The sequence below is a fragment of the Borostomias antarcticus genome, assembly GCF_949987555.1.
Source record: "Borostomias antarcticus genome assembly, chromosome: 13".
Lineage (NCBI taxonomy): Eukaryota > Metazoa > Chordata > Actinopteri > Stomiiformes > Stomiidae > Borostomias > Borostomias antarcticus.
This window is the reverse complement of record NC_140246.1, coordinates 13,678,573-13,705,367: the sequence shown is the minus strand read 5'-3', so window position 1 is coordinate 13,705,367 and position 26,795 is coordinate 13,678,573. Positions and strand designations below refer to the sequence as shown.

At 46.6% G+C, this 26,795-nt stretch overlaps 1 protein-coding gene across 3 annotated transcripts; it reads right to left on the bottom strand.

The window, feature by feature from the left end:
• Positions 1–1,623: 1,623 nt before the first annotated feature.
• On the bottom strand, positions 1,624–25,516 carry mkln1 (muskelin 1, intracellular mediator containing kelch motifs). Of its 3 annotated transcripts, none has more exons than XM_084447835.1 (18): positions 25,428–25,516; positions 24,719–24,788; positions 14,357–14,499; positions 14,025–14,113; positions 13,752–13,861; positions 12,964–13,156; positions 12,586–12,702; positions 12,216–12,281; positions 11,336–11,448; positions 10,345–10,557; positions 9,653–9,874; positions 8,831–8,960; positions 6,128–6,275; positions 5,183–5,297; positions 4,954–5,093; positions 4,425–4,527; positions 1,976–2,030; positions 1,624–1,762 (listed from the first exon to the last, which is right to left on the bottom strand). In XM_084447835.1, exons 1-18 carry the CDS (start codon positions 25,505–25,507, stop codon positions 1,650–1,652), a joined length of 2,220 nt encoding a protein of 739 aa, XP_084303961.1. In that variant the 5' UTR covers positions 25,508–25,516; the 3' UTR covers positions 1,624–1,649. The 3 variants fall into 3 exon arrangements, with proteins under 3 accessions (XP_084303961.1, XP_084303960.1, XP_084303962.1); XM_084447834.1 differs by having other exon boundaries at positions 1,644–1,771; XM_084447836.1 differs by having other exon boundaries at positions 1,644–1,771; positions 12,625–12,702.
• Between the last annotated feature and the right edge of the window lie 1,279 nt (positions 25,517–26,795).

The window sequence follows — 26,795 nt, the reverse complement described above, 5'->3', positions numbered from 1 at the left end:
TTGAAATGGAGGTTGAAACAGTCAGGGAACTCCTATGTTTTCATCACCTGTTAAGTCCCATATCACCAGGCGAGATAATGAAAGTACATGATTGATAGACCCTATACGCTTCAGCAGAACATGGAAGGGTTTACCAGCCTGTCTGTGGCACATGCCAGATACATTGACAATGAATGTTCCCTTTCGACAAAGCAATGGAAGACAACTGCAGAGAGTTGGAGAAGGGAGAACAGAGATGTCAAATGGCAGCCATTTTAAACCCCTCTTCCCTTTCCATGCAGTGAGCTCTGTGAAGACATCGCCAGGACGACAGACAGAGAACCCAACTGAGAGATGGAAGCAGCGAGTCCTGTCAGTAACTGGCTGATGACAGACCGGTCACAGTACAGAGTAGAATGTTCTCCACAGTTATACATATACACCACAGCCAGAAGACAACACTGATTATGGAGCTGGAGCTAGTGGAAGCAATCAGACTCGTTCCTTTACTAGCCACTAGAATCTTAATAGATGGACTAGCTCAGACAGAGATGTGGGTGTTAATGCCTCGGCTTAAGGATCTACGCATCTGGAGCTCACAGCATATATCCACACTATGGAATACCCAAACTCAACCCCAAAGCACACCATATCTCACTCACTCCCACTGGTGAAGAGGCAATTCACACCCGTGTGTGTGTGTGTGTGTGTGTGTGTGAGAGAGTGCGTGTGTATGTGTGTGTATGTGTATGTGCTTATTAAAACCCCTCTACTGTTTTCCAATGATTCTTGGGACAGTTTGGTAATCTTTTCCATTCCGTAGATAAATGATATTGAAGGTACATACACTGGCATTATCAAGAGCTAAAGACAAACCGACAAACACAATGATTTATATAGAAATTGGATTATTGGACTTGGACAAATCTGTCATCTTTAAGGATCATTCACCTACTGTGTCTAGAACACTATGGACAGTTTCACAGGGCAAAAAATGCACAACCGCCATTATCATAAATATGGGTATAATATGGGTGAAGCAGGCAAACAGCATCCTGTGTGTGTGTGTGTGTGTGTGCGTGTGCGCGCACGCGATATGTCGACTGTATGCAATACAAAACCAAGACTAAGAGGGGGAAAGGAGAAGGAATACCCCGTCGGAGACTCCTCAACAAACTAAACAGCAGGTAATGCAAACACGTGCAAATCCTCTTCATGTAAACCTCAAACTCAAATGGGGAAAAAGAGAACAGTTTGGCAGAGTTTCAGGGTTCACTTGCCCCACTTCTTAAATCATATAATTCCTTGACGAAATCGGGCCTAGAGACACACTCTACGTCTTGGTAGGTTGTTCCTTAATCCACAGTGATGTTGAGTGCCGCCGCCCCCCCCCCCCCCACACACACACCACCACCCAATCCTCGTGTTTGGCCCTCTACGTTCAGTCAGTTAGTACCGTCGTTGAACAACCAATGACCGAGAGCGAGGGGGAGGATGGTGGTGGGACGGGGGGACGGGGGGTGCAGTCCACAAGCAAACCCCCCCCTCCCCCCGCCCTCGCCTGGGAGGGGTCAGGTGTAGAAGCAAAAACTAGTCTGGCTCCGCGCCGCCAACCGATCAGAGCGAGAGGTCTTGCCGGGTGTGTCGGTGTGGAGGGTGGGGGGGCGGGGCTACAGGGTGATGAGGTCCACCAGGTTGCCCTTGGGCGGGGTCATGCTGTCGGGGAAGAAGTTGACGAGCGTGTCGAAGAGCTGCGTGCGCTGGGCGTAGGTCTGGTCCACATCTGAGAACCCTGCCAAGAGGGGGGGCAGAGGGAGGGAGAGAAGGAGGGGAGAGAGGGATGGAGAGAAGGTGGTGGGAGGGTAGAGGGAGGGAGAGAGGAAGACGGAGGGAGAGAGAGAGGGAGGGAGGGAGTTACCTCACTAACGAAGAGCTTTTCAGGCCTCGTTTTGCGTGTGTTGTAGTAAAACAGTAAGGTAAGGTGGGATCCTCTTACCCAGCGGGATGAAGTCAGAGCTGGACTTGAAGAGCGCCGAGGGCAGGAGCTGAAACTGAACAGCACAACACAACCTCCTCAGTCACCTCCACTAACAAAACACAACCTCCTCAGTCACCTCCACTAACAAAACACAACCTCCTCAGTCACCTCCACTAACAAAACACAACCTCCTCAGTCACCTCCACCAACAAAACACAACCTCCTCAGTCACCTCCACCAACAAAACACAACCTCCTCAGTCACCTCCACTAACAAAACACAACCTCCTCAGTCACCTCCACTAACACTCCACAACCCTCTCAGTCACCTCCACTAACACTCCACAACCCTCTCAGTCACCTCCACCAACAAAACACAACCTCCTCAGTCACCTCCACTAACACTCCACAACCCCCTCAGTCACCTCCACTAACACTCCACAACCCTCTGTCACCTCCACTAACACTCCACAACCCCCTCCGTCACCTCCACTAACACAACCCCCTCAGTCACCTCCACTAACACTCCATCCAACACTCCATCCAACACTTCAACACTACACCAACACTACACTAACACTACAAAAACCTCTGTCACCTCCACTAACACTCCACCAACACTCCACCAACACTCCACCAACACTACACTACACTAACACTCAAGCAAATCTTATAAATCAGGCGGACAGGTATGAAAAACAATCCCCCCCAAAAAAAGGGCACAGTGACCAAATTGACAAAAAAGTGACCAAACAAATTCACAAAAATGTTCTACAATGGCAAAACATGACCACTAGGTGGCACTGGATCCAAAGACGAGGGTCCACACAGCCTCTGTTGGTAATATCCCATGATACAAATCAATACAAAAAAGTATTGATTCAGTCACCTCCACTAACACAACACAACCCTCTGTCACCTCCACTACCTCTCCACCCCCCCCTCAGTCACCTCCACTAACACAACACAAACTCCTCTGCCACCTCCACTAACACAACACAGCCCCCTTAGTCACCTCCACTAACACTCCAGAACCCTGTCACCTCCACTAACACTCCACAACCCCCTCAGTCACCTCAACTAACACTCCACAACCCCCTCAGTCACCTCCACTAACACAACACAACCCTCTGTCACCTCCACTAACACTCCACACCCCCCTGTCACCTCCACTAACACTCCACACCCCCCTCAGTCACCTCCACTAACACTCCACAACCCCTTCAGTCACCTCCACTAACACTACACAACCCCCTCAGTCACCTCCACTAACACTCCACAACCCCTTCAGTCACCTCCACTAACACTCCACAACCCCTTCAGTCACCTCCACTAACACAACACAACCCTCTGTCACCTCCACTACCTCTCCACCCCCCCCTCAGTCACCTCCACTAACACTCCACAACCCCCTCAGTCACCTCCACTAACACAACACAACCCTCCGTCACCTCCACTAACACAACACAACCCTCTGTCACCTCCACTAACACTCCACAACCCCCTCTGTCACCTCCACTAACACTCCACAACCCTCTGTCACCTCCACTAACACAAAAACAACCCCCTCAGTCACCTCCACTAACACTCCACAACCCCCTCCGTCACCTCCACTAACACTCCACAACCCCCTCAGTCACCTCCACTAACACTCCACAACCCCCTCTGTCACCTCCACTAACACTCCACAACCCCCTCCGTCACCTCCACTAACACTCCACAACCCCCTCAGTCACCTCCACTAACACTCCACAACCCCCTCTGTCACCTCCACTAACACTCCACAACCCCCTCTGCCACCTCCACTAACACAACACAGCCCCCTTAGTCACCTCCACTAACACTCCAGAACCCTGTCACATCCACTAACACTCCACAACCCCCTCAATCACCTCCACTAACACTCTACAACCCCCTCAGTCACATCCACTAACACTCCACAACCCCCTCAATCACCTCCACTAACACTCTACAACCCCCTCAGTCACCTCCACTAACACTCCACAACCCTCAGTCACCTCCACTAACACAACCCCCTCAGTCACCTCCACTAACACAACCCCCTCAGTCACCTCCACTAACACTCCACAACCCTCTGTCACCTCCACTAACACAACCCCCTCAGTCACCTCCACTAACACTCCACACCCCCCTCAGTCACCTCCACTAACACTCCACAACCCCCTCAGTCACCTCCACTAACACTCCACACCCCCCTCAGTCACCTCCAAACACTCCACTAACACTCCATCCAACACTCCATCCAACACTCCATCCAACACTCCACCAACACTCCACCAACACTCCACCAACACTCCACCAACACTACACTATCACTCCACAAACCTCTGTCACCTCCACTAACACTCCACTAACACTCCACCAACACTACACTACCACTCCTCAATGCCAACGAGAGGCACGTCACACCGACGACTGCTCCTCCGTCCTCCTCCCCCTCTGCGTACCTGTTTGGTCTCATCCGGGTCTGTGTGGTCCACGGTCAGGGAGAGGTCATTCTGCAGGTACTTCAGGGCATTCAGGGGCTCGGACTGGGCCTTCTCCTCGAACCTGGCCGCGAGAGGACCACGACGAAACGTTATGACACAGGACCTCGTAATACGCACGGACACATCAACAAGAGAACACTCAAGCAAATCTCATAAATCAGGCGGACAGTTATGAAAAACAACCCCCCAAAAAAAGGACAGTGACCAAACTGACAAAAAAGTGACCAAACAAATTCACAAAAATGTTCTACAATGGCAAAACATGACCACTGGGTGGCACTGGATCCAAAGACGAGGGTCCACACAGCCCCTGTTGATAAAATCCCATGATACAAATCAATACAAAAAAAACAAAAAATCTATTTCCAGCCTTACAATTCAATTAGGGCACTTGAGCCTACGGCACACGACAGCGTACCCGGTCACGATGACCATAAAAGGATTTGATGACCATAAAAGCATGTACTGATGTGAAGGGGCGGGGTACCTGTATTTCCTGATCAGGTAACGACAGTGGCGGAGGAGGTACTCCTTCGAGGGGCGGCACAGCTTGAGGGACCAGAAGTCATCCAGACGCATCTTAGGAGAGCAGGACTTCCCAGGGTTCCCGCCGAACAGGTAGTGCACCTGGACACGCGGGGGACGCCACAACAGTCGGACTCGGTACGCACTGGAGAGTGAGTGTGTGTGTGTGTGTGTGTGTGTGTGTGTCTGACCTTGTGCATCTCATCATAGACCAGCTGGTGGGCGAAGCGTGGACACGGTTCCTCCTCCTGTAGAGCCTTGCTGGGGTTCTCCTTCGCAGCCTGGTCATTTTTATAGACACACGACCTGGAGAGGGCACACACACGGACGCACACACACACACACACACACGCACGCACACACGCACGCACGCACAGTTACAATAAACACTCAAACCCACGGAGTACCCACTATGTTTGTATGACACCAGACTGAGCGGGGTGACTGAAGTAAAATGAAACAGGTTCTGACTGGTGGTGATATAAACCACACAACCCTGAGGGGAGACAAACAGTGCTTTGCTACCACCAGTACACACACACACACACACACACACACACACACACTTTATTGACTTATTTGTCTGGACACTTTGTCAAAGAACAGCTACTGAAACCAGTGTACCGGAACCGGCAGCACCGAAAGTCCGTTCTTTCACAAGACGCTTACTTTAGCAGGCTGGGAGGAACAAAGACTTTCCCCCCTCTGGTAAGGAGAGACAAGGTACGTCACACACACACACACACACACACACACACACACACACACACACACACACACACACACACAAACAGACGGACACACACACACACACAGACACACACACAAACAAACAGACGGACACACAAACAAACAGACGGACACACACACAAACAGACGGACACACACAGACGGACGGACACACACAGACAGACGGACAAGCGCACTTTCAGCGAGAACATTTAGTTCTCCTTTGAAGGGCAGGGTGGGGGGGGGCGATTAACTTAACTTCGCGGAGGTCAGGCGGGCTGTGAAATGTGATGCTCTGGGCTAGCCCTGCCATTGTTTCTCTTGGCTGCCTGGCACTGTTATGTTCCTTTCCTCTCGCACTGACAAGCTGGGACAATAGCGCGTGTGTCTGGGCCTGCGTTCTGTACCAGTTGTTGCGGGCGATGTCGTAGATCCAGAAGGAGTTGCGGACGTTCTCCTCTCGCTTGTCCTTGTCCTTGCTGAGGCCAGACAGCACGTGGATCTCGTTCAGCTCCGGGTCGATGGTGGCCCTCTGGGTGAAGCCTGTCATCGGCACTGCGGGACAATCCACGAACACACACGCGCGCACACACACACACACACGCACACACAGAGTACCTATGTAACTTGGGGAGTGCTGGCACCGAGGGAACAAACCAACAACACGCACTAGGGTACGACGAGGAGACGGTGATCTGGAACGTGGGTTTAATACGCCCGTTCCTGAAGAACATCCAACAGCCTTCATCTGCCCAGATGAAAGGCCGGCTGGGATAGCTGCGGCAGGCTAGCGAAAACCACGGCTGTTAGCATAGCAACGTAGCGTAGCAACCAGACAGCCTGAGGACAAACAGAGCGTAATGCAAATCACAATGGTGGTGTTGAAAAGCCCGACAGTATGCCGTTTGTCTGCAGCAGGTTAATCCTATAAGCAGTGTCAACACTCACCGACATGTTTACATGAGAGTGTGTCTGTGTGTGTGTGTGTGTGTGTGTGTGTGTGTGTGTGTGTGTGTGTGTGTGTGTGTGAGAGAGAAAGTGTGTGTGTGCAATGCATGTGCATGCGTGCGTTTACAGTGGTAGTGAGAAAACACACGCAGTTTGGAGTCATCCGGTTCCAATCAGTAAATACTGATCGTCTGCGTATTCGTCAGTGGCTCAAACGTGCTTTTTAAAGCAATGACACAGCCGGACAACTGTTGAGTTGTTTAGAGCAAAGAGCCAGGCTGCAGACAGCAGAGCTCTCTGGACCGGTGATATTATGGGATGGGGCGGACCACGGAGATGGGCGTGTTGCTCTGCAGACAGCAGAGCTCTCTGGACCAGTGATATTATGGGATGGGGCGGACCACGGAGATGGGCGTGTTGCTTTGCAGACGGGAGAGCAGGGACTGTCTGGTGGGAGAGAGCGCTGCGCATAAACATTCGAGAATGATTACGAGAGCACTGTTTGGTCTTGCTGCTTCCTTCCTGCCAAAATACATTCTGTTCCCTCTCTCTCTCGCACCGTCATTATGAGTCTTTCGATTTGTATCCCCCCTCCCCCTCCGTATCTGCACCCCTCGTTCTTCCTCTACCCCTCCATTTATCCGTCCCTCCCTCCTTCCATTCCTCTCTCTCTCTCTTTCTCTCTAGCAGACTTACAGACAGAGGTCTATTTATATTCATACAGTCATGTCAGACTGGTCCATCCAGAGATCACTGGCAATCTGTTTATCGGCGCAGGAAGTGTCTTGTCATCCCTGGCCTGTGCTTTTAACCAGGTGCTTTTTAACACGTGCGCGTGCACACACACACACACACACACACACACACACACACACACACACACACACACGCACACGCACACGCACACGCACACACACACACACTCGGTGCCCCCGCACGCACACCTCTTTGAAAGAGGAGTGATGGTATCTCCCAGCCATCTGCAGCATCTGAGACCACAGCGTCCATTAAGAGTCCTCAGTCTAGCGTTTGGGCTGGTCACTCGATCATTTTGTCTAATGGAGTCACGGGCTTGGGAGGAGCCGGACGCTCTCTCCCAGAACAAGGCTGTGGTTCTGGACCACGCAGGCAAGAATCAGCTGACGGCCACTAAATGGGACGCACTGTAATCTTTCCCTTAGCCTAGCACTCCAGCGACAAGTGTGTGTGTGTGTGTGTGTGTGTGTGTGTGTGTGTGTGTGTGTGTGTGTGTGTGTGTGTGTGTGTGTTTGAGGGTAAGAGAGAAAAGAGAGTGATACACAAAGTGAGAGTGAAAGTGGAGAGAGGGAAAAAAATGTGTAAGAGGTTTCAACAGGGAGTGTGTGTGTGTGTGTGTGTGTGTGTGTGTGTGTGTGTGTGTGTGTGTGTGTGTGTGTGTGTGTGTGTGTGTGTGTGTGTGTGTGAGTAGAACATTCACAGAGAGAATGTCAGTTCTGGAATGAGACTTTCCTTATAATTACCGCAGAATGCGTGAGTGACACTCTCTGAACAAAAACACAATTTCCATAATGTGGTGAAATCAATTATTGTTCAGCTTGATCCTCCTCTGGATGATTACAGTTCCCTCTGTCTTCCCAATGAATCGTTCCCTGAAAACTGCTGAGTCATAGCCGGTAACTGTCTTGACGGTCACTGCTGAGTCATAGCCAGTGACTGTCTAGACGGTCTACACTGGAACAGAGAGCAGTCTACTCCTGTACTGTACGTCCAGCAGCTCTGTGTGGTATGGTGGTCTCTCCCCACTCAAATATTACGTGGAATCGTGGCGTTCTGTACGCTACATGATCATCTGTGCCACTTCGCCACCCTGGCTGGTGCTCTGAGGGCGGTTCTAGGTGTCAAAATCGAAAGACTTGACAGGTCGTAGCAGCGAGAGAGAGATAGAGAGCGGCTCGAAAAATGGGCCGTGCGAAAGTCTTTACTGATCGGTTCCCCCAGGATGTCGGGAGCACCAATCACTGGCCGGGATTCGAAACCCACTTTTTAGCACGCGGCATCCCAGACCCACCGAGATATCTGCAGCATGCGGTGACGCTAGTTAGCGTGGCTCACGTAGGGTGATCAGCGTAAGCACGGTCATGGGTCTGGCGTTGAGACTAGGCGACTGGTAGCTGCGGTCTTACCCATCCCAGAGTCCTTCTTGGTGCCGTCGGAGATTATCTCCACGTGGTCTCCGTCCACGTCGTAGCTGAAGAAGTCGTTCAGGTACGTCTTCGACCTCTGACCCCCGAAAACATACAGACAGCGATTTCTCTGTGAGAGAGAAAGAGAGATAGAAAGAAAAAGCGAGAGAGGGAGGACAATGGACAGAAAGAGGGATAGAGAGAGAAGAAATCTCACTTTCATTCAACACCGAATAGCTGACATTTTTGCGCTGGAACACATTTTATCCTTGGAACTACCGGTTCCCAGATTTTCCTTGACTCCTTTTAAGATCTGAGAACATTTGCACTGGCGTTCTCCAACAGCACATAACACACATAAATTAATGTCAGTGTTGGCTGCGTCTCCATGGGAACCAGGTCAACAAAGCTCAAAGTAATATCAAGAAAATCTGAATCAAGAAATGATTGGCTTTTCTTCAGACTTTCTCAGTGGGTGATTTATTTGATCCATGTCTGGCCCCCGTGCAGCATAGGGCCGACATTAGCCGCTAGCACCGATTACAGCTGCCAAAGTAGCTAAGCGAACCCAATAACAGCTGCCAAACTAGCTAAGCTAACTCATTAACAGTAATCAAAGTACAGTAGCTAAGCTAACCAAATAACAGTACATCCAAAGTAGCTACGCTAACTCATCGGCGTTTAGCCTCAATGGTGATGGATAGGACCACCGAGCTCAACTCAAACATTAGCCGATTGGCGCAGACAGCGGTGGCTAACGAGGCCGTCTGCGTCAAGAGCCAGCCGGCAGGCTAGAAGTGTAGCAGCCCAGGCCGAGCTCACCGTGTGGAACAGCATGCAGTGTCCGATGCGGGACTGGACGTCCTCGGGCCCGGCGTTGCACGAGTCCTCCCTCAGCAGGCTCCAGGTGGCGGCCTGGCAGTGGAAGGCGTACAGGCCGCTGAACTGGGGCTCTGACGTCCTGCTGTCCTCCACGCTGCCGTTGCACGTCAGGATGCGGCCGCCGAACGTGTAGATCATGTGCTTCTCAGAGTCCATGCACATCTGGGAGGAGAGAGGGAGGAGACAACGGGGGAGGGGGGGTGAAGAGAGAAGGACCAGGATGGGGGGGGGGGGACAAGGAACAAAAACAAAGGTAGTAATGAGAGAGTGGGAGAGAGAGAGAAATGAGTCTTCACATCTGGATTTCTGTATTGGGCTTAGAGAAGCGGAAACCTGACATATTAAAAATCCTGGGCATTTTTAGCTCCATTTATAACTTAAAAAATGGGACTGGAGGAAAAATGTGTCAAGATTTTCAACTCCCTCCATCTTCAAAAGAAACTCATTGACTTATTCTGTACAAGCAGAGACCAAAGTTCCTCAGACCACCCTTATAAAATGGGTGCCTATACAGTGTGTGTGTGTGTGTGTGTGTGTGTGGGGGGGGGGGGGGAGGGGGGGGGCTGCATGTACACGAGAGTTGGTGTGTGCGTGCGGGTGTGCGTGCGTGCGTGTGTGTGTGTAGGGTCCACCTGGTGGTCGAAGACGAGCTTGGGCCCCCCGTCGGCCGACGTGTCCTCGCTGAGCAGCGTCCAGGTGTTGGCGTCGATGTCGTAGCGGTAGAAGTCGCTCTTCAGGGACTTGCTGTTCCTGACGCTGGAGTCAAGGTAGCGTCCCAGCGTGTAGATCTGCCTCCTCTGGGAGTCGATGCACATCTTGTGGCAGGATCGTGCGCTGGGACCGCTCTGGGGACACGGGGGGCGGAGCCCGGTTAGGCTGCGGAACGCCTTTCTGACTGCCGCTGTTCTTCGTTAACCATCAACTACAGGTGTAAGTAGCCTTGAGAACCAATGGTTCTGGAGCCTAGTGGCCCATAGGGAAGGAGCCTATCTCCTGATTCCTTAGCGCGAGGCAGCTTGATGTACAAGTCCACCCCCTGGACATGACGCTAGTGCAGTTTGTCACAGGGATTTACCCATAATCCAACCCTTGATGCTGAATGTCAATCTATCAGTCTGAGAGTATAGATCTTTGGTATGACTCGGCCGGGGATCGAACCCCCAGCCTCCCAATCTCAGGGCGGACACTCCAACCACAAGGCCACTGAGCTGGTCAACTACAGGAGGAGTAGGGTTGCAAAATGCCAGGAATATTCGCAAACTTTCCATGGGAATTTATGGGAATTAACGGGAACTAACGGGATAGGCTGCGGAACGCCTTTCTGGCCACCGTTGTTCATCATTGACTAAGTCTTGGCAGTCATACTCATTCGACACAAAGAGGAGATACCAGGATTTTCTTCTTTTCACATTGTATCCTAGTTTTTATCATTTACTAGACCTTAATTTAACTAGGCAAAGAACTCACTGTGATTTAAAATCTCTTTTTCAAGAGAGACCTGGCGAAGAGGGCAGCATAAAAATGTACATTTCGGTTTCATACAAACGAACGAATATCAACCGTTTAAAAAGGCAGGAGTGACGCCCCCTCCAGTCCTCCTCAGCGCCTCCCTCCTGGTCTCACCTCCTTCTCGGTGTCTCTGGAGATGCAGGCCCACTGGTTCTCCTGGACGCTGTAGGCCCAGAAGTCCGCCAGGTCCTGCGTTCCGTCCCAGCCCCCGAACAGGTACACCGTCTCTGCAGGACACGGGACACGAGGCCTGCCGGCATCACTGGACGGCCCGGAGTTCTGTCTGTGATTATAACTACCTGTACGCAACGCAAAGAGTTTCTGAGACTACGTCTAATATTCTAGCGGTTAACTCACCACGGGATGATCTCTATGGATTCAACTAATATCAACCGGGCGCAGTAGTATGGTCGCTGACGCGGTAGTGCGCATGTTCGCTGGACTAAACCGATGTCGCTGGCCAGTCTGTGCCAGAGTGTCTGTGTGGTGTCTGGACAGCGTGAGGGTCACTCTAGTACGTTGGGTTACCCTGGGTCGTTTGAATCGATTAACCCCCCCCCCCCCCCCCCCCCCCAGTGGGGCGCAGACACAGAGCTCAGTGTGCGAGGCATGAGAGTGGCCGGAGAGATGTGAGGCTTCCCACAGCAGCACAACCACAAACACACACACACTGGATCTCTCTCTCTCACACACACACACATACACACACACACACCAACAGTGCAAGCCTTTGTCTTCAGAATGCCTTGGGGGAGAAAACACCACTGAAACATTTCCAAACACTATGAAAACATAGCTTGCTGTGTTTAGTGTGTCTTCCTCCCAAAAGAGTAGGGCTTTATGAGCCATTTAGATGCCTTTAGTCTTCAGGCAAACTGCTTTTTTTGAGGAGGAAATTAAGTTTAATTTGATCATACTTGGTAACAGCCATCAGTGAGGAATGCCAGGTGGGGGGAATATCAATTGTGCTCGTCATTCAGGGGTGTGACCTCACCTGTCTGTACGTCAATGACCATCTGATGACCCCCCCTCATTCCTGGTCGGTTATCATCACCGTCACCTGGGGAGACAAGGGGGGAGGGGGGGGGGGGGGGGTATGGTGTAAGGGAGAGGGAGGGAGAGAGAGACAAAGACAGAGAGAGAGGGGGAGGGAGAGACAGAGAGAGAGAAAAGGAGAGACAGAGACAGAGGGGGAGAGAGAGAGAGAGAGAGAGGAGGAAATGGTGGTAACGACACAGGAATAACACAGGGAGGACATAAGGACATTAACTTGGCTACGAGGCACAGGCACACAGTGTATGGATTGCGGAGGTACTGTAGCAACATTGGTGAGAATAGTTCCTGCTTGAATAGATTTGCCTCACTGTTCATGTCGTCCTGGCAGGTTTCTTGGGCGCTTATACCTTTGTTACATTTGGGGATGATCTGACTCCATCTGGGCTTGTATTCCTGCTGGCTGATGTACTGGTTAAATAAACCATCTAGTGAGCAGAGCAGAGGAGAAGGTCAAACACACACAGCAGACAGACAGACTCTCCTTCATTCTCTCCTGGGGCTACAGCATACAAATTATCCACCAGCTCGACTTTTCGAAGTCCGAACGTCGACGTGGAACATTCACAAGCTGCAGCTAATCAAAAGCTCAAGCTCGAAACGGTGCTGTGCGTTTGGGGTTTTTGCGTCCTTGGACACGGTTTTTAAACCCGTCCGCTCGTCTGTCTGTCGGTCCGCGGCGACGGTACCTCTCACGGCTTTGTCGATGAGCTCCTCGCAGGCGTCGAAGTCGCCCCGCAGCACCAGGCGGTCGTGCAGGTGCGTGAGCATGGGGTGCTCCAGCGCGATGCGCGTCTTCTTCTGCAGCGACTCGAAGGCCTCCGTGTAGTTGTGTTGCCGGAAGTGCTTCAGGCACAGGCGGATGGCTTCCTGTTCTCTGTACTGTTGGAAAACAGGGTGAGGATGTGGGGGGGGGGGGGGTTAGGGAATAGCCAGACAGCGCCATTCTGATCATATGAGCTGACGTTCTGTTTCTCTCCGCGGATCAGTCTGGTCACACTCCCATTCGGCCTGACATTTGCCGGGCCAATCTCAACAGTGCATCTAATAAGGGGTGGGTTTGATACAACAGCTGTGCCCACTTAATATGATGATACGATGACCAACCCACGTTTCGTCGCTCCGATTGGTCGTCGGCCTATAGAGGCATTTTGACCTACGCCCGTTGGTAACACAGCTTCGGAAATCTAAGATAAACTCAGCAGTTCCAGACCCTTGGAATTTTTGCAAATTGGGTCTAGCAAAGCGTCTAGGGAAGGCGTGGGGAGGGGACACTCCCTGGAAATGTCTGATCAGTGGTTCTCCGACCGTTCTCGGAACTGACGCTGCTCGCTCGCAAATGACTAATATGACAGTTCTAAGGCTTTGGAAATCTGTTCTGGTTTGGTATCAGAAACTGACAATCTGCTAGTGAAGACAGTGATGCTGATAACCTAAGGCCTGGAGGAGTGCAGGAGTGGGCAGGATGCAGACCTACCTTGCTGTACCAGTTAAGGCAAGGCTGCACCACGTCAGGGTCTTCTATGCCGTGCAGCTCAATGTACCAGATACTGAAGTTAAAACTGGGGCCCCAGGACATCAGAGGCACTGAAGGGGAGAGAGAGAGAGAGAGAGAGAGAGAGGGAGAGAGAGAGACAGAGAGAGAGAGATTTGGTTTGTCTAGATCAGGTATTATCTCGGTCCTCCATCCATGTCAGATAGCGGGAATAACACCACTAGACCCAGGGGGGCATTCCTTCTCCACGCTCACCTATTTTGACAAATCTGCAGGGGAACATCTGCTCATCGATCTTGTGCTTCAGAGTGAACGTTTCCTTGTTGTAGTCGTTCTTAAGGCCACTGAGAGAAAGGGGAAGTGATGACATCAGAGATGACATCAGCGATGACATTGGAGATGACATTGGAGATGACATCAGTTTCCCAAAAGTCCAAACACTTCCCTCTTTCATGAGAGAAATGAAAGATGTGTCATTAAGCTGACGTAGTCGAAGAGATAAGAAAATGGCTATTCCATATGGAAGACCACACATTAGGGTCATCGAATGTCGCACCACACCCAATCCGTGGACATTCTGCTCTCACCTGGAAAGGAGCTCTGTCATGTTCTCTTGGCTCATCCCACCAAACACCTTGAACTTTTTCAGGTTACAGACGTGAGTCTTCTCATACTTCCCAAAGGTGATGCTCTGGACTATCGCTGGCCTTTCCAATTTTAGAATCAAGTACTGGAGAGAGAAACAGAGAGAGTGAGAGAGAGAGAGAAAGCGAGATAGATGGAGAGAGAGAGAAAGAGAACAAAGAAAGTCAGCTATATGTTTCCATCTCTGCCAACAGTATTGGACCATTGTTATGTACTGTAACTGTACAGAACAACAGAACGGGACACGGAACACAGTTAGGCCATTCCCACAGTTCTGTTGCATGTTAGCAAGCCTGCGCATGTTGTACCCTAAAATATATATATATATGGCAACTGGTGACTCAAAAAACTGAGGAGGACAGGAGGAAGAGAGGCGAACCGCCCATGGGCGCCGGGGGGGGCATTCCCTCAGTCAGTTATTATTTGAAATATCAGCTTTAAAATGTGGATTTACAGTCAATTTTAGCATATGAAAAACTGAATAACACTTTCTTTAACTACATGCAGCATTTATTTATCATATTCATGATAAAATATTACAAAACAACAAAACATTGTAAGCAATAGTTGTTGTAATGGATTGTACTCTTCTCTAAAAAGAGAAAAGAATTGATATTGTTGAGGTGCTGGAGAGGTTAGGTGATATATGAAAAAAAAAAATTGATTAGGGGACACTGAGGTGTGCTGGCTCTCAAACAGTTTGTTGGCAAATAGATTTGACAACTGGACAATTGAATACGTTGCACAGCAAATGCAGTATCCAACAGTTCGCTCAGCAATGGTACAGCTATGGGATTAGTTCATTTGGGTTGCTGTCAAAGCTGCCACTCTTATGTTGCTATAGCCTACAATTATCAGCACAATATGAACATTCAGTTGAAAGTTTTCCATCCATCCATCCATCACTGGATGAGGAATAAGCATCGCAAAGCGATCAATTCTCACGCAAGCAGGAGACAGGCTGTTCATTGCATTTCTCCGATCCGGTGTTGCGACCCAGTCTCTAGAAATGTTTTGGACGAGTTGTCGACAGTTTGCGCCTCCAGCCAATCAGCGCGCCTGCCTATGCCGTAGCCTCACGTGCACCTCGTAGCCCCGTTACCGGCTATAGCCAGCCAGTGGAACTGTCGTGTTCAGACGGCTCTAGCTCAAAAAGTATTTATGTCAGCTTAGATATTTAGATGGCTAGAATCAAGACAAATAGACGAACAGTTTGATGTATAACATGTCCCATAATACTTTCGGATGTATTATATAACGGAGCTACAAACTCACAAAAAGTCTCCAATGGCACAGGGAAGAGAAACACAGACATCAACGCCGACTCAATCGGCCTTCACTGTGGTAAATCTGGGATCTGGAATGTGATTGGACTGACAAAATGTCAATCATTAAATCCTGTTCAGAGTACTGTCCTCCATTGCGGTAATTTTTCAGCGTTTTGGCCAATCACAAATTAGCATGAAAAAATTGCATTACATTGATAGACCCCTAAGGGACACGCGCAAGGGAGGAATTCCTTCCTTCCATAGATATATATGGGTCCTCCAGCTGCATGTTATAGATGTCACTGTTGGAGCTTTAGAATTTCAATAATGGGGTTTTATCCATATGGAAAACCTGATGTATGAACAAAACTGAGATAATATTAAATATTAATTATAAATAAATAAATGCATTTATGTATATTTTAATCCCTCTCTTCTCTCCAAAAACTGAGGACTGTCCTCCTCTACCTCAATGGATGAGCCTCCTCTGATATATATATATATATATATATATATATATATACACATATACACAGTAGGACCCCACTCATCCGAACTTCAGAGATCCGATCCTCCCGGTCTACTGGACAGGCTTAAAAATTATTATTATTTTTTTTAGCCTGCTATCTGGTTACCGGTGGGATTTTCATTACAGTACTGTATCCTACTGTGAATAAAAAAAGAACTATAGGTAGACCTACATGTTGCCTGTAGGCTGTAGCCTACTGTCACGTTTCATTTCTTTGTTACTCTAATGTCGAGCATAAAACGCAAACGAGTCTGCTGCGCGAGAGCTGCATTCCTTGGTAGCCAGAAAGCGCGTCAGCAACCTGAAGCAGCATCAAGTCATTTTTCGTTCCCAGTTAATGGACTTCAGGAACACAGACGTGTTGTGAGCATGTAGATTAGCCTACTAAACCTACTGTATTTGTTAAATAATAGCCTACAGCCTAGGCCACGTTAGCCTACATCGGTTGTTTTAGAGACTTTCTTTTAGGCTACAATAGCCTAAGACACGACAACTTGTCTGTCATTTCATTTATTTATTTATTGATTATAATTTGCTCTAATTGTTCTAATGTTGGGTTGTTTTTAGGCTATACCATTTTGTTCTACGAATACAGTAGCCTATCGATCGGCAGCGTACGCCTCATTTGAGAATAAAGTACTGTATTTGATCAAAGCACGCACTCAATTGGAAATTCGGTTATTTTATTATAGGCTACTGTAGGTCTATTATAGGCTAGGCTATATGAGTTTAGTTGGCTATTTGATTGCAATTTTTATGAATTTTCACAAGTAATTAAGGTTATTTATCGGTCTATTATGAGTCTATATGGAACAAGTATACCACTTATTGAATTTGGTGCATTTTAACATATGTTTCCGTCATCCGGACATTTCAGAGATACGAACGACCTTCGGTCCCGTTGGGTTCGGATAAGTGGAGTCCTACTGTATATATATATATATATATATATATATATATATATATATATATAATATAACAGGACCTATTGGGACAGAGCTACAGACAGAACAGATCTTACTCAGTTCAGATGTAGCACTGATTAAATCTGCTTTCCGGATCGCAGGCTTTCAACAAACCCTGGAGACCCATGTTCCTACATCCCCTGTTCTGTAGCTTAAATAGCTTCATGAGTAAGTCCACGAGCAGAGGGCCCTCCTCAGTCATGCCTGACTGACTGCAAGTCCTGTAACTGTACTAACTTACTGTATAGGTCCTTTGATACAATTTCATCTTCAAATAAATTAATTGATAAAAGCTAGACGTACTGCCATATCTACCACTAAGGCTTCTTTCCAGGCACGGCTATTGATCGTGTTCATTCTACTCAGTCAAGTTGTGCCACAGCATTCAGAAAGATCACACACACTGCTGGTAGCAAAATATAATCAGTAAGTAAGTAGCCTTGAGAGCCAATGGTTCTCAAGCCTAGTGGCCTATAGCGCAGGAGCCTATCTCCTGATTCCTTAGTGTGAGGCAGCTACAGTACAAGTCCACCCCCTGCACATGACGCTGGTATGTCGCAGGACTTAACCCCGATCCAGCCCTTGATGCTGAACAGGGAGGCTTTGGGTACCATCATTTTTATAGTTTTTGGTATGACTTGGCCGGGGATCGAACCTCCAAGCCTCCTAATCTCAGGGCGGACACTAACCACAAGGCCACTGAGCTGCAAAATATAACTTATAATTTATTAGGACATAGGTTTCGATCCGTGAGAATCTTCCTCAGGTCTACAGAGGGCATGAGTTCTCCTTATAAAGGGGTGTAGGTCACATGACTGGTAATTGAAGGCAACTGGTCAGTAAGATTCAGGCCTACAGTATAGTATACAAAGTAGCTATGCCTTAATTAAATTGTCACAGACTAACATTAAGGCCAATATTTACAGTGAAGAGCAAAACAATTTTCTTTCATTTAACAATTTAACATCAGCACTTACAATTATCTTTGTATTATATGTAATATATACAATATATATTTAAAACAAAAAATTTGGATAGACGTCTCAATCTAATAAGAAGAGTAAGAACAGTGCTTGATCACCAATTAAAAGGCTAAAGACAAATGGTTTGATAAGTCCTAGCATGGGAGGGGGTGTCAATATTCACATTTAGAAAAGGCACATATTAGAACCTGGCCAGGTCCACCTGGCTTATGTGCGTGGCTGACTTGTTTCTGTTCAGGACTGGTAGGACAGAAGCTAGTCATGCCACTGAAATACAGTAGCTGTGAATTGAAATTACATGAAATAATGTTTGATAAATTAAGATAGGTCTTGTCGCCTGGACACATCAGTTCCAATGCTTCCAATGCTAATTCAGCACCATAAGAGTGGGATAGCCAGTTAGCTCATGAGCTCACAACAACTAGCAGCAGCTTCCATAACATTAATGCTAGCGGTCAGTGGTTAAAGCAGTTACACTGATGATTCCTATAACTTTACCTGTTTTGCTGCAATTGGTTCAACTTCTGTTTCTGGACCAAGGTAAGGGATAAACCCAGATAACACAAGGCTAGCGGACCTACAGCGGGTCCCCGATGGATGCTCCACCACCATTCCACCGGTAGTTTATTGTCTATATCAGAACTTATGCTTATGTATTTCTATTGCTAAATTAACTTACTCAGAAATTTTTTTGGGTAACCCTTCCTTTCATAGTCCCCCAATTACTAAACATTTACCTGGTAAATACATGCAAAGTATAGCCTAATATATAATGGGTAATTACTGAGACACCTATACTGTAGGTACAATTTCAAAACAGGAGTATTTCAAATGTTCAATTACTGCACATAAATTCAATAACTGACCACCAGGTAACTGTATTTTTACATAGCTTCTATAACATCCAGTGGCAAAATATTGTCCACACTGAGGCTTGAACCTGCAACCTTTGGCATGGAAGGCGGCTGCCCTATCCACTAGACCACCAGGGATCTGGAAAATCTGGAATATGTTTTTGTTTTGATGTTCTGGGACCACTGCTTCTTGTAGTAGCAACATAGAACTGCAGGTCAACAACCCGACGGAGGAAAGGAGGGAGGGAGCATGGATGTATTAATAGAACTGGATGCTGTGACTACGTTGACGCCTCGTTCTTGAGAGTGAAGCTTTTTGAACGGGCCATTGACCCCTTTTGACATGCGCAGTTCTAGGTTTCCGTTAGCTGGTAATTACCGTTTTTTGTCCAGAAAAATCCGTTGAAGTCCAATATATTAAAATCTCTCCGGTCATAATGTCCGGAGAAATAATTCCCCCTAATTGTATTAGGCCTACAATAGGCTAAAATTAAATTTCCATATATTATGATTCCTTTTGAATATAAAAAAAAATGAATAGGCCAATTAATTTTGTTCGGTTAATGTATAGGCTATTGGCTAGTAGGCCTATGCGATGAAAAAACAGCCGTAAGATAAACCTGCCTATAGGCTAGCGGGCCACCATAGCAAGCGAGAGGGAGCCTGATCCAGGTACGGAGCTTGAGGCAAAAATGGAAAGGCCTATTAATATCGAATGGAAATTAGCCTATGAACGTTCTAAGTTCTTACACTTTATTTAAGTAGGCTATATAATTTATTTTCAGAGTTTTGTTCTATTTTAGCCTATCTGATAAAAGGCCGAAATTAGACTATAGGCCTAGTCTATGAATTCCAATCAGCGCAGCCGTAGGCCTTAAATTAAAATGTTACGAGAAGCCTAGTTGCCTAACCTCTTGCACTTTTAAATAAAAATGTTATATATCTAGACATGCATTGTGGCATTTCTTTATTTAGCCCAGCCCGCCTATCAGTTGTTTCTCAACAGTTATGTCTTCCTCATCCTCATAGCCTACTGCGATGTCCGTGGTTATAATGACGCTGTTTTATTGATAAAAAGGGTAAGCTAAAACTGGAAAGAGAAATTAGTAAACACATATTAGGCTACTGTCGCAAATCCCAAACCAATTAGCCTGCATCCTCAAATCCGATTCATGCAATTGAAATAAACATTCATGTTCTAGGCTACAGTTGCAATTCAAAGGTGACTATTTTTGTGGCTTCGCAATTACATAGGCTATAGGCCTAGCGCATGGAATCATGACAGCCTATCACCCATTTAATCATACGGATGCAAAATAAGACAATACATGGCATATATAAGCTACACAACAGCCAATCACCACGACAAACACCTATAATAGGCCTAATATTATATTAGAATATAATGACCGGAATTTCTCCAGTTTGTCCGGAAAAGTCTAATCTTCCCGGACACATTGACCGGTACCGATTTTCTCTAACGGAAACCCTGGCGCAGCTGTGTTTTCTCGCGTCACAGGCATGCGCAGTTGTGCTTTCTAACCACCTGATTTGTTGACCCAGCCATGTCCACGAAGTTAACACATTCATGTGGATGTTTAATGCATGTTCACCACTTTCCCCACTGTATTGCGTGTCCCTGCATTAGCATTGTTAAGTACCTGCCATCAAATCACGATTCTGTCAAATATATTGTTTCAAAAAATAATTTATTTATCCAGGCATCTCAGTTTTAACAGTTTCATTATAGCGGAGCAGGTTATATTTGCTCGTATGTGGTATTTATTCTGTTCACAACTTCACGATCGTACAGCCAGGCTACAGAGCTCCAGAAACCGTAGCCATAGCAGAGGAGCGGCCGGAACAGAATGCTCCTGTTGCGGTACAGTACCGTGGCTAATAGCGGAGTTTGTGGTGCTATTTTCCATTCGTCTTTGATGAAGCCTAACACAAATCCATATCTATAACATATTCATTATGATTCTTCTTGTTATTATTATTATTATTATTATTATCATAACCGTACTCAGCGAATGGAAAATAGCACCACAAACTGAGCTATTAGCCCTGTGCTTGTACCCGCAATAGAGCTCTCTGGGCCAGCCAGAATGTGATGCAGCTCGGCTTGGCATAGGGGGTTCTGGAGCTCTGTAGTCTGGCTGTACGATCGCAAAGTTGTGAACAGAATAAATACCACATACGAGCAAATATAACCTGCTCCGCTATAATGAAACTGTTAAAACTAAGATGCCTGAATAAAGAAATAATTTTTAGAAACAATATATTTGACAGAATCAGTATTTTACACAAGCTAGTTCATAATGCTAATTCAGACACACTAACAGAGCGGGGGGAGCTGTGAATGCGCATTGGAAATCCACAGGAACGTGCAAACTGTTCGTGAACGCGGCAGGGTCTGAGAAAAGCACAACTGCGCATGTCAAAAGGGGTCGATTCGGCAAGATGGCGCTGATCAAAATGTTTCAGGAAGTAAATTGCTTCCTGGCCCCTTGGGAGGGAGTGAAAACCAGACATCTGCTGTCTTTGGTGCGCTGGCTTACAGCCACGCACAAAAACCACTGCCTCTTGTGGTAGGTGCACTGGCTTACAGCCACGCACAAAAAACACAGACTCAGTGGTAGCAACATAGAACTGCAGGTCAACAACCCGATGGAGGAAGGGAGGGAGGGAGGAAGGGAGGGAGGGAGGGGCAACCGGACATTTGCCATCTTTGGTGCGTCGCTACGCAAAAAAAAACAATTAGTCACACTCCATTATGACAACAATTAATGATGATTGGGGTTGCAAAATTCCAGGAATATTCTAAAACTTCCCCAAATTCCCCTCCAATGGGAATTTATGGGAATTACAAGAATAAACTGGACATTTATGGGAATTAACAGGCAAAAATTGTTTTCCCGTTTATTCCTGTTAATTCCCATACATTTCTGTTAACTACCATGCATGTTTGTGAATATTCCTGGAATTGTGCAACCCTAATGATGATCAACATGCTCAATAGTTCACTACAATAGCTTTCCTGATTAAAATTCATAGAAAACTAGAAATACTGCTTCGTGGATGTATGCGTCCGCCAAAAGTCAAGTTGCTCTAAACATGTTTTGTGAACTTGACCTTAAGTCAAGTGATATTGACCTTTTGACCACCAAAATCTAATCAGTTAATCCCTGAGTGTAACTGGACATTCTGGCCAAATGTGAACAAATTCCATCTAGCCGTTCTTGAGATATCACGTTCACAAGAATGGGATGGACGGACAACCCGGAAACATAATGCCATCCGGCCACAGCTGTGCCGAGTGGAGGAAAAAAAAAAGAAAAAAAAAAGGGGGGATACCACTCTTAAAGAAGAATTCCACCCTAGAACAACATTAGGCTCAACAACTAGACACCCACAAAACAATAAAGAAAAATGTTGTTTCCTTGACTATAGTTGCTCCATGTAAACAAAGCATCTTCACGAAGTCTGCATTTCCGGGGATTTGCCGCATCTAAACGAGTTGCCAAATCCCCAGAAGCAAAATAACAAGGACTACAACAACAACAAAAACATCTAGGAAGACGGGGACTCGAGTGCACCATGCTAACCCTCTAGCTCTAGGCTACCCTAGGCAGGTAAATCCTTGATTCCACAAATTGCACAGTATTTTGGCACCATCTGTGTTTTTCTTCAATAGCAAATATAGCTAGATACAGGATCTGGCAAATGTTCTGAGTGACAAATGTTCACTCGAGTTAATAATGGCTACCACTGTTGTTCTGCCGAACTTCGACACGTTTTGCCTCCTCCCGCTCAGTTTTGCGCAATGCATGCTGGTCAATCCGTTCGATCCATGCCTATCACATGGTTCTGCATTAATGTATTGCTTCAAGAGGCCAAAATAAATCACATCAATGAGTGATTGATGAGATGTCAAAATTAAAAGCATTGATGTGAGTGAGCACCTAGTAAGTAATGACAGTGTTTACATCATACAATAATTTCATCACATTTACATGTGTTGCGTGTGTGCGCACGTGTATGTTCACTAATTCATGGCAATATGTGTATGTGTGGTTTATAGATGTGTGTGTCTGTGTGCATGCATGCGCGTAGTCTTTATAAGTACTTTTACTTACAGTACTTATTGTACATCTATGTTTATGGGTGTGTGTGTGTCCATTCGTGTGGGCAGTCAGTGCATGATCAATGATCGCGGCCGGGTTTGGTTTTGTTTCAGCCAGTGTTTCCCCTCGTCATTAAACATTTTCAGTTTAGTGTTTTTATTTCAGTTGGTAGGGCATTCCAAAAATGAATCCCTTTTACTGAAAAAGAAGACTGACTGAACATGGTTTTGCGCTGTGCCACCTTGCAGATGCCATTTGTTCATCCCCTATAGTGGCGATTCTATTGGTGTTTGTTTTTGTCACAACTTGATGAAGCCATCATAACTGAGCAACTTGAATTTTCCCAGAATTATAATGTGCTGCCATTTCATTTGTTTTTGGTCCATTATTTTCAGTGCTGGTTTGTACAGTGACGTAATGGATTTGCCAGTTGAATTAATGGCAAAGTTAGTGTTACATCCCTCTGTACTTCACTAGACCAAGGTTCAATAGAGAGACAACTTCCTTTCTTGGCGAGGTCACATGCATGTCACTGGGGTGAGGCTGGTTCCTCTTCATAGTGTTACACATAATATAGTGTCTAGGCTATAATAAGATGAGGGGGCAGCTGTGGCTCAAGAGGTAGAGCGGACTGTCGTGCAATGACCGCAAGGTCGGCGGTTCAATTCCCAGCTCCTCCTGTCCACATGTTGAAGTGTCCGTGAGCAAGAAGGATCCCCAAAATTGCTCCCAATGAGCAGGCTAGCACCATGCATGCTGTGTGAACGTGCATGTGAATGGCTGGATGAGAGGCCATTGTAAAGCGCTTTGGATAAAAGCTCTATACAAGTGCAGCCCATTATTTACCATTTGCCATAATGTCTTTAGATAAGTAAGAAAGGTGAATTATGAATGAATGAATGAATGAATGAATGAATGAATAAAATGTTTTTTTTTTTAAATAAAGGAGCTTGACTAGAGAGGATCTCACTTAACAAGTGCACAGTAAACATCTTGTTCCCCGATCATGATGCATATTCTTTTGTGGCAATGATGGAATGGAAACATGTCATTTCTTTTTGAATTCATATGACGCACTAACATATGAAGCTCTTCACATGTATATAAAAAAAAATAAAAATAAAGGATCAAACAAGGCAGGAAGCTTTTACATAATGTAGACTGTGAATTTGAAAAGTAGAATTATCCCCGAGTAGAAGAATGTATGTTTACTGAAACACATAATGTTAGGCTAGCAGTTTCAGTGTTCACAGCAAAAATGTATTGCCAATAGGGAAAACAACGTCTAACAAGTACGACTAGACTCTTCTCTAACCACCTTGTGTTAACATAGCCTGTCAGACAAGCCAATGCACACATACACACACAAACTGCCACCCTTGCAAATCCATCATGGACATCAATGAGGCATATGTTCTAGCATGGAACCACCTTCCAAGCTATGCTTGAGCATGTGTACCCATTTCTATAATACTGGAGGAACATCCACAGACACTCTACTTCTGGACATAACCAAACTATTCATGGTTACATGTATACATGTTGCTATGCGTCTATAGAGGGGGCGTGGCACATTACCTGTGGTGGGTAGTTGCTCTCAGAGGACCATCTGGAGGACTGGTCACTGGGTTTGTCCACCAAGATGTTTCTGTATAGAGAGGCGCAAAGGGTTGAAGTTCTCTAGTTTAGCTTATTTCTGGTTTTCAACGACCGTTCAGCAAACGTAACATCCATGACCAAGCACAGAACAGATAACTACCAGTTAATTAACGTTCACTAACTATACCTGTGCAAAAAAACAGGCAGGTATCTAACAGACACATAAACTAGCGTTTACCTGCGCCAGTTGGCTAGCAAATGTGTTCGGGTGAACTCTGCTCGCACAGTCAAAAGAGCATTTGTTAGAATGGCATAGCTAGCTAGATGGCTGGTATCTGGTTAGCTAGCTGCAGAAGCACCACCAGCTATGCAACCCTAGCTGCTAGCTTAGTCTAGCTAACTTTAGTCTTTCAGCAGGTTATCTTTAACTTGCATAACCTACAGGGCTTCTAGCTAGCTAAACGTAAAACAACAACCTAATATGATAGCCAGCCAAAGAAACTCGACAGCGCCGGCTAACATTAAATGCAGACTGAGTAGCTAGCTAGCACAAGACTAGCTTACGACAGTTGGCTCGCTGTCAAGATAGGCCAAGGAAAGCCTATTCCTATGCATTGTGCGGATAAAGGACACGGCAATCACGGAAACGAACGCACAAAACGTGTATGTGTTTATGTGCTTTACTCACTCTGGTAAATATGTGGAGGAGTAAGAGCTCCATTTGAAAACGCTGAAGGAGAGGACTCTATTCTCAGGAACGACAGCCATCTTGTTGCACAAAATAACAAGCGAGCAGCCAGGCAGCCAAGGCCCGATAGTGACAGTGGTGGCAGATATTAAAGAGACAGTACACTCAAACACACTGAAACCTTTCAAAAAATATATTTTTATAACGAGTTCAACGACAACAGAGTGCTAAGAAATACATTTTCACTAGAGTGAATGATACTAAACGTGGCTGTGATTGAATTGTTATTATAATAAGGTATACCTGTATAGGCTACAATTGGACAGAATAATAGCCAATGCAGTGAAAGATGCTAGAGAAGCATAAGAGAATGAATCAATAGTATTCTTGTTTGCTAGAATGGTTCACTGGCATTTTTTTTATTTGGTTGAGGTGCTGGCATGGCTGATGTCTGAGCCCCCCCCACAATAGTGATCTCAGTAGTCTGATACATTCTCAGAGGGCACATGATGACTAACAGAGGAGTTCTGAACGTGATGGAACCGTTTCCAATAATGATCTGATTTCCAGTTAGCATGAGCCAATAACTCATGTTCATCTGTGTGTGTGTGTGTGTGTGTGTGTGTGTGTGTGTGTGTGTGTCTCCCCTCTCTCTCTCTCTCTCTCTCTCTCTTTTATATATATATATAAGCACCTGTTATATATTTAGTTTGCTACTCGCACGCTGGCTTAGCTCTAGATTATGCTCAATTGTTTAGAAAGGAGATGCACTTGTGATTTCTGGTGAGTAGCAGTACACTGACTTCCCATGTTAAATGCAATTATTGTACAGTAAGTTACTTTGGATGAAAGCATCTGCTAAATTACTGTAATGTAATGTGATACAATACACTGTGTGTGTGTGTGTGTGTGTGTGTGTGTGTGTGTGTGTGTGTGTGTGTGTGTGTGTGTGTGTGTGTGTGTGTGTGTGTGTGAATGTTGTTATATATTGTGTTACATAGAAGTGCTGCTGGTGTCAACTCGTATCATTTGTACGCAGATTTAACGAGATCGGGCTGAAGTAAATACACTCCATAGCTTTTGGAAAGACAGGTTTCTTTTCTGGCTGTCACCTCACCCCGTTATAGCCCTGCCCCTACAGGCATGGAGGAGAGGGGAGGGAAGGAGAGGTGTCTTTTGTTGGTCCGAGTTGTAATCCTCTCTAATGCAGACCACGGGGGGTCTGCGAGCAACAGAACACCCGGACCTCTGGTATGTTCACACGGTCCCGGTTGGCTGTGTGGGGCAGGCCCATCAATGACACCATACAACTCAGGGTGAAGGGAGGGGTAGGGCGGTGGTGGGGGGGGGGGAATTAAACACTGTAGC

Excerpts from the sequence above, each read along its gene's own strand:
- mkln1 (XM_084447834.1), bottom strand. The coding sequence starts at position 25,507 with ATGGCTGTCGTTCCTGAGAATAGAGTCCTCTCCTTCAGCGTTTTCAAA. Across the intron at positions 24,789-25,427 it reads TCCTCCACATATTTACCAGA|AAACATCTTGGTGGACAAAC; the intron begins GTGAGTAAAGCA and ends CTCTCTATACAG. Across the intron at positions 8,961-9,652 it reads ACTGCATGCTGTTCCACACG|AGAAATCGCTGTCTGTATGT; the intron begins GTGAGCTCGGCC and ends TCTCTCTCACAG.